At 34.7% G+C, this 12,230-nt stretch overlaps 2 protein-coding genes across 2 annotated transcripts; one reads left to right on the top strand and one right to left on the bottom strand.

Moving 5' to 3' along the window:
* The first annotated feature begins 6,249 nt into the window (after positions 1-6,249).
* Positions 6,250-7,855, top strand: LOC125212149. The gene is made up of 4 exons (XM_048112230.1): positions 6,250-6,281; positions 6,550-6,641; positions 6,939-7,085; positions 7,161-7,855. Exons 2-4 carry the CDS (start codon positions 6,569-6,571, stop codon positions 7,604-7,606), a joined length of 666 nt encoding a protein of 221 aa, XP_047968187.1. The 5' UTR covers positions 6,250-6,281; positions 6,550-6,568; the 3' UTR covers positions 7,607-7,855.
* A 291-nt stretch (positions 7,856-8,146) lies between these two features.
* On the bottom strand, positions 8,147-10,279 carry LOC125212508 (pentatricopeptide repeat-containing protein At2g22410, mitochondrial-like). The gene has a single exon (XM_048112701.1). It carries the CDS (start codon positions 10,184-10,186, stop codon positions 8,186-8,188), a length of 2,001 nt encoding a protein of 666 aa, XP_047968658.1. The 5' UTR covers positions 10,187-10,279; the 3' UTR covers positions 8,147-8,185.
* Positions 10,280-12,230: the final 1,951 nt, after the last annotated feature.

The following is a 12,230-nucleotide window of genomic DNA, read 5'->3' as shown; positions in this document are numbered from 1 at the left end:
TGTGTGGCTAGGAAAGTCGGGATGATAGCTTCAAATCCAAGTTTGAAAACATTTTTACAGTTACTATAATTTATTCAAGCTGGTGCTATGAGATACACCAGCAAATGTAATCTCATAAGCTATACATATATAAAAGGTGAATTTTGCCCTATATTTTGAATATGTATAAGTTTTGGGTATAAATTTGAAAATTTATAATTTTTGTAACTACCAATCATATGAATAAATTTTATAGTAATTATTCTTGCGTTACTTACCGTTACTCCCATGATTGTGTATAATATGAAGAGAATTAGTAAGAATATACCGCCGTAAATTTTAGAGTAAATATTCTTGCAGTTACTTACTGTTTCTCCATGATTGTGTATTATATGAAGAGAATTAATAAGGATATACAATTTTTTATATAGCTCATTGACACATTATTAAAACTATAAAAGACATATAATCTTGAATTGGATTAAAAAATAAACACTATTGGTAATACTATTAGAAAAGAATTATATTAAATGTCATCTATTAATCTATATCTATTTATACATATATATAAGAAGAGTTTTAAAAGAAATAACAAAAATTCCGTTATAATTTAATTTAAATGTATAATAGTTTTAGGTATGACTTTAAATGTAGTTAGTCCAAAATTGTAAAACGTATATTGAAAAAGTAAACGGTTTTTATGATAAATTTCTTGAAATTGATTGTATCAACCAATATTAATCTACTATATTTTAATACATAAGAACGTGATCAAATGAAAACTCTAAATATTGTACAAACTCAAAACTATGATCTGGACCATTGAAAAATGTCAACAGATCACAAAAAAGCATCAACAGGAAAATGTCAATAGAATTTCAACGGTAGTCAATAATTGATGTTGTGTTGATATTGTGTTGATACTGTATTGACATTAAAATCTTGAAATTTTATACTGCGTTGATATTGTATTAAAACAGTGTTGAAGCTTTTGAGGAGTTTTGAGTTTGTACAATATATAAGTTTACATTTTATCAATATCATGGGATATGATCCAATGCAAACCATATATCTAATACAAACTCAAAACTTTAATCCTAGCTATTAATTATAATATATATGTGATTAATATTGCGTAGAATTTCTATCTCAACAAGAGCATGTATTTTGTCAACAGAGCATGTATTTTGTCAACAGGGGTTATTTTTGTAAGTTAAGTTTCTGAACGGTTTATGTGTTCCTAATTTCTCTCCCACCTTCCAAAACTGAAAATATTCACATCTTCGAAAGGATCTTAACACCATATTCTGTTTTAATTTTATGAAGATTTTTTGGTGAATTTGTGTTGAATCGATCATGTTGATTTTTTGTTAAATTCTTCTGTGTTGATTTTTAGCGCTGAAATTTCGTTGATTCTTTTTATTCTGTTGTTGTTGATTTTTTGCGTTGATTTTTTGTTCTGCTGAAGTTGAATATTTTGTTGAAATCGTATTGATTCTATACTGATTCTAAAATCTGTGTTGATTTTTTGTAGATTTTTTCTTGAATTTGTGTTTAATTGATCGTGTTGCTTTTTTGTTGAATCTGTAATCTGTGTTGATTTTTCGCTGAAATTTCGTTTATTCTTTTGTTCTACTGTTGATGATTTTTTTGCGTTGAAATTGCATTAATTCTTTTATTCTACTGATATTGAATATTTTGTTGAAATCGTATTGATTCCATGTTGATTCTAAGATCTGAGGAGGAGAATAGTCGAAAAGGAGAGAGAACGACGAAAAGTTGAAAAATTGGAATGAGAGGGAGTAATTGAAACGGTTTAATTAACATGAATAGTGGAAGGAGAGAGAACGATGGAATCGAGATTACACAATTATTCTATAATTAAATAATTCACCGTATTATAAAAGTGTCTAATATACCCTCTGTTGACAGATTCATAGAAGTTATTGAAATTTTAATCTTGAAACATAATAAGCGTTGATCTATAATAAATTAGTTTTACATACATATTTATATTATTATTTTTGTTATATATAGATATTGTTTTTTTTTTAAATGTAAATAAATATAAAATAAATTAATGGTACATGCATTTGCACAAATGTTTTTACTAAAATTATTACTATCAATATACTGCCTCCGTTCCTGAAAATTTGTTCCATTTTTTTCCATTTTCGTCCGTCCTCCAAAATTTGTCTCATTTCACTTTTACCATTTTTGGTAATAGACCCCATATTCCACTAACTCTTTCCTACTCACATTTTATTATAAAACTAATATATAAAAGTAGGACCCACAATCCACTAACTTTTTCAACTCATTTTCCATTATATTTCTTAAAACCCGTGCCGGGTCAAAGTGGGACAAATTTTGGAGGACGGAGGTAGTAGTATTTATCAATAGTGTTAGAGTTTGTATACTAAAAATCACGTTTCGAGTCATTGAATACTGTAAAACTCTTATTTTATTTTCCAAGGAATAAAATAGATTATTTTTGTCATAATGTTGTTATGTTTTACATTTAATGGATGTTAATTGCATGTTTAAATGTATAAGTTAACTTAACAAAGTCTAAGTCTTTGTTTTAGTAGACCGGTTGTGGGCGGCGTCCACTTTAAGGTAACACGGTCAGTCCTAAACAAAGAAAAAGAAGAATTTCATGACCTAGATGGAATTAGACTATCCATCGTGAAAGGTTGCAATGTCAGTCCGCATATTTCTAAGCCTTACTGAAATAAGATGACATTGGTGTGGTAAAGCACTGAACGGATCTAACAGCAAGACTTGTCTTTGTGCTATCTATCTGCTGAAAGCGAGGTCTTGATAAATATCTGTTTCTTAATCAATGTACGTTAGCATTGAGCATACGGTATTGATTATGCATTACTTTGACTTATCAAATGGTGCGGTTTTTCGTAACCCAATAATCCCGATATATTGGGTAGTGGTGATTAATAGCTAGCGGTGCTAGAATTGCTATTATATTGAATCGTGCGCGAGGTGAGTCTCGTTTGATAATATCCTCAAGAGGAGCGCGAAACAAGGTTTTATTATTTGGAACCTAGCTAGTTGGGGTTTGATCACTCTATGAATAATAAATAAGCGTTTCATGCTAAGTCCACTCTTAGAATTAATAAGAAATTAATTAATTAAGTCCATAGCAGACATTAATTAATAAATGGACATTTTTATCTTAAGCGCGGAAAATGAAAGTTAAAAGGTTCAATTTAATTAGTAAAAAGTAAATTGGATGAGCCCATATCCAAAACCTTCCATAGATCCCGTGTCTGGGCCCAAAAATGAACTTAATATAAATAGGAGAATAAAGGAGACAGAATCATAATAAAAATAGCCAAAAATTTTGTCCCCCTCTAGTAAGAGGAGTTTGAAATTTTCCTCTAATTGGAAAAGTTCTTCTGTCTTCTTATTTAAGTCCTAGTATTCCGGTAAGATCAGTCCACACTGATATTGGAGTACAGTTCGGGAACCAGAGAGAAGATCCGTGGTATAGTATTCAAAGCGTCACGTGGAGAAGTCGCTAGCCATCGTCAATTCTTTGGAGAATTAATTAGGTATTATTTCTGCTCCGTAGAAAAGCATGTTTTAGGTTTCAATACACTTAAAGCATGATTAATTCAAGTTATGAGCATGATACATGTGAGAATTACGCGAATAGCTTTTGTCTAAATAATCTGCTAAATAGATCTGACTATTATGTGATTTATTTGTTCGATTAATAATTATTAAATTATTTCAAATTCGAAGTTGCACCCGCAACGCGTTTCCGCTGCCAGTTTCTTCAAATAGAGGCCGAGCCAATGGGTGTCATTGCAATAGTATTGGATATATTAACCATTTAAAATTTCAATCGGAGCATTCAGTAGTAAAGGTGTAATGAAATCATCTTGACGGGTAGAGTAAAGCTTAATAAACATTTACTACAAATAATTTCACATGTATACTGAATTATATAACAGAGACTATAATTTATTCAATCTAATGGCGGGTGGTGCTATGGACATTTAAATTATATAACATATTTATAATATTCAAGTTTTCACATAAATGTGGGTGATCATTTTCTAGATTATATACCCCATCTCTTGATAAGGAACGATTCAACGCCCCATATGAAATGGAACATTGCGAATGAATGGTAAACTAACTTCTTCCTTCTTGTTTCTTCATTTTATTTGTAGTAATTTGCATGCGGTTTCAGTTGCACCACAGCACGAATTCAATAGCCAAAATGTTATACTACTCCTTTGTCTAAATTAATGTTTGAAATATGCAGGAGGAATGGATACGGTGATTCCATTCATTTAAATATATTGATAATTTTGCTTATTTTATAATCAGTACATTCAGTTGTGCAAATTGCAAATGAGACTATGTTATCCTAAAATTTAGTATCGTGGAATTACAAGAGATAACCTGGCGTAATACAATCTAAAGAAGGAATACGGAAATGAACTGAAACGAAAATTACAAACGGAAATCGAAACTATAAACCGTAGAACAGGAAATAGCCGAGTCGAGGAGGCCTCTTTCCGCAAGACAAGATACGCCCCGGTAGTGCTCTTCGGATTGGCGTTTCGTCCCCAAAGATAAAACGGCGGCGTCTTTGGTGAAGCAAAGCACCGCTATTAACGAGCTCCGACAAACTGGATGGAGGAGAGGACAGAGCTTCGACAGAAAAACAATGTAGAGGGAGGAGAGACTGTATGATGCAGAGTGTGGATTCTAGTTTCTGTGACTAAAATGCTAGAATGACTAGCCTATTTATAGGCTCAGTCCACTGCAGGGGTCAACACAGCCTTGATGGCTTCATTAATGCTAGACCGTAACGGTCGTCGGTTACGAGGCGTTACAAGTCGTTACAGAGTTGTCATCCCGCTTGGCTCACTAACGTGGAAACGGTGGTGGTCTAAAAAGGCACGGGCTCGCGGCGGGCGGGGCGGACAGCGCGCGCGTGTGCGCACGTGTGGGCTCTTATAGCCCATCTTAGTCCACTATAATTATTACATGTAATAATCTTTCTTATTAAATACTAGTTTAATAAGGTTGTAACTTTCAATGTGGGATAATTAATTCTCTTAATTATTCCCTAAGCTTCTCTCATAGCTCATTAAGTTTGCAATTTTGCACAACTTTAATCTATTATTTCTCACTCACCCGGAATCGGATTTGAGAAAATGAATATACCACGGTCATCTACTCCAAACGTAGATCGACGCTATATCATTTAATTTCACAAAATTAAATATCTCGTTGAAATTATATTTTGGTCAAAGTCCATTGACCGGCATAGATTCCAACAAGTATTTCCCACGAACTTTAAAATTGGTATATAATATTACAAACTTTGCACTTTGTTTGGAATTTCCCATGACATATCTATTGGAGTACTTACGAGACTTTTTTTATCATACTTGACACAATTAAATTAACGTGGCTTTCAACGTGACTTTTTATCCTACATGTTATGAACTTAACAAGTGGTTTAAAATATCATAATAGGTATCACGATTGCCTAAATAAAATAAGATTTTGATGAAAATATCTTATTTGAGTGAGTTTGGGAAATACCAAATTTTAGGAAATACCAAATTTTAGGGGAAATATCTTATTATAGACCAATTTCAAAGTTTATGGGAAATATCTTATTATAGAACAATTTCAAAGTTTATAGGAAATACTAAATTTTAGGCAAAGTTCATGATTTTCGAGACCGATATCCCTAATATATTTAACTATTTTTTCTTTTTATTTAACACATTAAATAGATTAATAATACTAATAAATAACACTACTAATAAAGTACTCTATCCGTCTATTATTAAATATCTCATTTTTCTTTTTTCGTTTATCCACCAATGAATGTCTTATTTCATTTTTATTGGTATATTTTTATATGGAACACATCATTCTAATAACTAATTCCACTCACATTTTATTATAAAACTAGTAATATTTGATCCACAATCCATTAACTTTTACTATCCACTTTTCTTTATAAAATTATACTACAATTTCTTAAAATTTGAGTTAGTTAAATAGGAGACATTTAATGTTGAATGGAGGGAGTAGTCAATATTTTAAGCCAAGCCAAAATTATACGATTTCTTAAAATTTGAGTTAGTTAAATAGGAGACATTTAATATTGAATGGAGGGAGTAGTCAATATTTTAAGCCAAATTATAGAGTTCAAACTTCAAAACCACCATGGCAGCAACCTTAAAATTGCCTGTTTATTTATGATAACGCTTCTCAAAAATAGTAGAGCCGCTAAGACAAAAGAGGTCCGTATCATGAAAACATGTAGCCGACCACCATTGGACAGCGTTTGTACCATCTCTGCACTCGTGCCTTTTCTGTTAAACATCTCTCTCTCTTTAAAAAGTTTGTAAAACTCAAAAAATCCTAACTCTATCCGCAATGCCTCTCAACACATTCTTCATCTTAACCCACTAAACATTATCGGTGGCTGAAATTGTGAATATTCCAACCACAATTCTGTTGAAATTACAGGGGAACTTCTTTGATTATCACTGTTTCACTCACTGGCAGGGTGAGGGCGTGGATTAAGATGGGCAAAACAAAGCCAGTGAAACGACACAAATGCAGCGAGGTAGCTCAAGTCCTCAAACATGTGCGACAAGGTAACAAAAATGCCTGCGAATTAAGCCTACAATCATTATTTGTTTGTTGCTATCGTATAAAGAGGAAATCCAGTATTTGTTTTCAACGGTTTTTCTCATACATTGAATTTTTAGGGCCGGGAAAAGGAGATTTTAGGTGTTTGTGTATGTTTTGGAAGCAAATTGTTAGGAATTGTGTCAATTACTGGAATTCTATGTTCCTGGAATTTGGGGGAAAATTTAGGTCACGCATAGTTCATTAGATTCCTCATTTGTGTGATCACTGCTGAGAATGATGGTGATGCTATAATTATGTAGTCGAGCGGCGGAAGAAAACAGAGACAAAGAAGAAGAAGAAGAAGTCTAGAAAAGCAAAGAGAAGCAGATGTATATATTCAACTGGATGCAATTCCTCTGCTTCCATCTCCAAGAATCCAGATGGCAATCAAGCATCCGATCTTTCAAGTAGAAAGCTTCACCTTCTTGATATATTCATATTCAATGCCATTTTCTTCTCATCACTGTCGAATTTGATTGCAGGTGCAGTTAAGACGAAGGCAGGGGATTTGGAGGTTGAGAGTGATTGCAGCTTCTTGGACAAACAGGATGTGATGGAGATAGTGCTGGTGGATGTGCAGTTGAGTGTCAATCAAAGCCCTCGAGCTGAAAACACCCCGTTTGTTAGCCTAGTAAGCGAGGCATATGGCGTGACAGTCATTGGGTACCCGTTGGATGTTGGAGAGATAAGAGGCGAGAGTGGCACGCGCAAGGTGTTTGGTGATCTTGTTTGGAGGACCTCTAAGAGGAGCCCCGTCTGCTATGTCACGACCTCGCCCTGTGCTCCCAGGAAGAGTGGCCAAGAAGCGATGCTCCCGTCTGCAGAGAAGCCCTTTGTGAAGTTGCACAAGAATTCGGAGAAAGCACCCAACAAAAGTTGTGTTCCAGTGGAGCTTATTTTCAGTAAGATACTAGCAGCAGTTGATTAGGGATAAAGTTAGGGAAGCAGATGTGTTTTCAATAGTTTATATTAGTGTTGATGATGCTTATAAGAAGAATTTAGTTGGTAGTTTTCATCAACATCCTTTGCTACTGGAGGGGATTTTGTTTTACTTCCATTATAGGAATTTTGTGATCTAGTTTGTGAAGTTGTAGTTGGAATAGTTTAGGAGAAACAGATTCCCTCTTAGTTATGTAAATTTTAAATCTTCTATTGCCACGGGTTCCTTTTACTTTTATGTTCTTTTGAGCCTTTCAATAGTTACTCTGGTTTCTCGACAACGAAACACAATATGCTGGTAAAATGATTCCTCTCCAACTAATAGGCCTTCGGTAAACTATGTTCGTGTGCAATAGAACAGGTAAACCAAACAGGGGAAGGATATGCTCGGACCTATAAAGGCGTTAGTGGGATTTGAACCCGAGACTTCCGGTCTCAAGAATAGCCACTCAAACAGAAAAGTTCAAGAAACATGATCAACAAAGCATGCCAACTTTTGTAGTTTAATCTGCAGTTGAGCAACACAACATTTAGCCAAAATTCTCAACATTCCAACTCAGAAAAATGTCTACAAAAATGTAACAATATGATTTTGGTAATCATCCAATTTACAATCATCCATCTTTGAAAACAGCAAAATCTCTTCTAAAACTCTGTATATACTATCAGAATCAGGATGTGATTCATCTGCAACTAGAAACTCATGAAATTTGCCCTCCACCGCGATCAAGCTCGACCCCGGTGTCTTCTTCACACCCTTCTCCCTCATCCTACTTCTAGCGACCCTCACATCGCTCCATTTCTTCTTATCTGCACACAAGCTAGCTAGCAGCACATACGTCCCACTATCTCCCGGATCCAAAACCATAAGCTTCTCTGCAGCAAGCTTCCCCAACTCAACATTGGCATGCATCCGACACCCATTAAGAAGGGCACCCCAAATGGCTTGGTCCGCCTCCATCCCCATCGAGTTTATCAAACTATACGCCTCTTCCAATAGCCCTACTCTCCCGAGTAAATCAATCATACAAGCATAATGCTCCATTGCAGGAGTGACCCCAAATGCCTCCATATCCCTGAAGTAGACCCAACCTTCCTCGACTAGCCCTCTGTGGGCACAAGCCGATAAAATACCCACAAATGTGATATTATCAGGCTTGAATCCGAGCTCCACCATAAGCTCAAACAGGCCTAGTGCCTTCTCAGCATGACCATGAGATGCATACGCCACAATCATGGAGTTATAGGACACCAAATCTTTCTTCCTCGTCTCATCAAATATCTCCCTAGCTAAATCAATGCTCCCACATTTGGAATACATATCAACAAATGCATTACCTAGAATTGTACTAAGAGGAATCCGTTTCTCCTTCACATAGTGATCATGGATTCGTTGCCCTACATCCATACGACCAGATTGAGCACACGCTGAGAGCACCAACACCAAAGTACTCTCCATAGGAGCAAAAGCTTCTATCTCCATCTCAGAAAACAACTTCAAAGCCTCCATCGGCCTATTATTCTGCGAGTATGCCCCTATCATCGCTGTCCAAGAAACCACATTCTTCTCCGGCATCTCATCAAACACCTTCCTAGCCATCTCAACCTCCCCGTTTCTCCCATGGCCGTTTATCATGCTAGTCCAAGAGAACACATCCCTCACCTCCATCTTATCAAAGATCTCCTTAGCCTTCTCCACACCCCCACATTTCACATACATATCCATCATGGCATTCATCATGTTCAAACTAAACCTAAACCCTCTCATCTCCGCGAACTCACGAGCCCTCTCTGCAGACCTCAAATCCCCCCTCTGAGCACAGGCGGAGAATACAGCCACCATTGTAACATCATTAGGTTCCACATCAGTCTCACGCATTTCATCAAACATCTTTAATGCATTATCGATCATGCCATTTTTCACACTCCCATCAATCATACTAGTCCAAGAAACCACGTCCCTAATCTCACTCTCGCGGAAAACTCGATCCGCGCAGCTCAATTTCCCCTTCTCGCAGTAAAAATGTATCAATTCATTCCTCACAATAACATCCCCCACAAACCCAGATTTCCAAATCCTACAATAAACACACTCTCCCGCTCTCAAATCCCCCAAACCTTCACACGATTTCAGCCCAAAAACATAGCTCCTCCTATCCATCTCCACGCGTTCTCTAACCATTGTAACGAAATAACAAAACCCCAACTCAGAAAACCCTTTCTTAACGCAGCCCCTTATTATTGTATTCCAGATATACACATTGGGTTCGGGAATTTGAGAGAAAAGAGCATTTGCATATCGAAGATTTCCCCTTTCGTCGAGTGCGATAAAGGATAGGAGCCTGCTGATTGGAAAGCGATGGAAAACGAGGCCGGTGCGCATCATTTGGGCGTGAATTTGCTTCGCTTGCGACATGGAATTGCAAGCTTCGGTGAGAAGAAGAATTGGGTGCGTGATTACGAGATTTGGGTTCGGATTTGAGTTCCATTTCTTTGAATTTGAAGAGTAGGTTTTGAAGCTGAATCGATTTGTTAAGGAGAATATTTGTTTCAGTAGAAGATGATTCATATAGCAAAACTTGTCAGTTTTGTTTGCTCATCTTCATGAATATGCAGCAAACCTCAGCTCCAGTTTCGATGTTTGAGACTGGAGAGCTGGTAAAGCTAAATAATTCTTACAGTAATTTTTTAAAAATACACATAATTATAGATTTATGGAGTACTACATTTATTCATATAATGCTATCTTAAACAGCCGTTTAATTACAAACATCATTACCTTCTTCGGTATATTTAGCATTTTTAATATAGTTCTACATATAGAGTTTGAATAGTAAAAAAAAAAAGGGAATCCTGATTCTTTTTTAAGTACTTTTAAAATGATTGTAAATAGTTATACAGGTTGTGTAAATTTTTCAATCCGGTCAAACTCCAACTATTTCTGCTGAAATTAAAATTAACGTTTGGATTTATAGGTAGATAGACATAACAATACTTTTAAGTACCAAGGAGTATTTTTTATTTCTATCTTTCACTTGAAACCACACCTGCAAATATTCATGCATTATTCATTCCTTCCTTAATTCATGAGTCCTACTATCTCATTTCTTTATTTTAAAAATGTAATTAATAAGAAAAAACATTACATTAATAAAAATTCATTAAATAAACTGAAAATTACATAGCCTAGCATAAGTTTAGTAACATTTGGTCCAATCTTCCTTGGTATAATCATAAAGTAACCAAAGCGCATGTACAAAATAACCTAGATGCAACGTATATAATATCAAAAAATACAATCCTAGCTCAGGTTGGGTGGTGGTGGGTGAGATACTAAAATATGTCGGATTGGAGCGGATCAGCTAATGCATATTATACAACATTTGCTAATACACTAATTAAAACCTGACACGTGTATGCTATTTAAGAAGAGAAAAATATTAAAATTCAACTCTAGTAATCTTTTCTATCTTCAACCAATATATTGAGATTATCTCCCTATGTTTTTTTTACTTGAAGGATGTCGAGGAAACCAAATTCTTCTTCATGCCATTAAAAATACACATTTATTTTCTCTCTCTCACGTACACACACACAACCTTCTCTCTCTAAGAGTGAAGATTATAAATAGAACTTGAATAGAATGGAATCAGTTATTTGAAAGCGTTGAGTTTTGTAAGGTGGCTGTGGATCTGGTGAAATCTATCAACAATTCATTTTTTTTATCCTTAAAATAAGTTAATTTATTGATAATCAAAAGCAGGAAGACAAATCAATGAACCATGTTTTACAAAATATATTCCACAACACAGAAGAAGAAAGAGAAGGTGATAAAACGCAAAGAAGAGGAAATACAGATTGGGTGATGAAATGAAAATCTGAAAGAAATAAAATGGCAACCAAAAACAAAGGCTAAAGCAGAAAAAAAAAATTCAGCCAAATGAGAGATGCGTTGGAGAATGAAGGATTACACGATCAAAAATAAAATACTAGTAACTGTTATTTTTTCCTTTTAAATAGCATACACGTGTTGGGTTTTAATTATTGTCTTAGCAAATTTTGTACGATATGCATTAGCTGATCCGCACCGGTCAGATTGTGCCAATTAGGCTGAATTAGTACTCATCCGTTCCATAGCAGTGATCATTTAAATATTTTGGTATGATCCATAGCAGTGAAGTCATTTTCCTATTAGTAAAAGACAATACATTTCTTCTCACTTATTTTATTTTCTTTTCATCTCTCTATCTTTTTCATTTTATACTTTATTTATATTTTACTTAATTCACTTAACACAATGTTTCTTAATCTCCGTCCCGATAAGAAATGCTTCCACTACTTCTGAACGGAGGGAGTACTAAATAAAATGTGTGATTTACTTCATAAATATAGTAAAACATAAATAGAACATGTAATGGAGGACGGACCAAAAAGAAAATATGAAATCCATATCTAGGGACAGAAGGAGTACGTCTTATCATATCTAGCTTAAGCTAATCATAAAATTTGGTTTAACATGTAATCTCTATGTTCCATGTTAATAAAGGTGTATCTTCTCTATATTATTCTCTCTTACTTAATTTTATACACTTTAACTAGTTATAATTATTTTT

This window comes from Salvia hispanica, chromosome 3, assembly GCF_023119035.1.
Source record: "Salvia hispanica cultivar TCC Black 2014 chromosome 3, UniMelb_Shisp_WGS_1.0, whole genome shotgun sequence".
In the NCBI taxonomy this organism is placed as follows: Eukaryota; Viridiplantae; Streptophyta; class Magnoliopsida; order Lamiales; family Lamiaceae; genus Salvia; species Salvia hispanica.
Note: the sequence above shows the minus strand (reverse complement) of the source record. Positions and strands in the feature narration are given on the sequence as shown.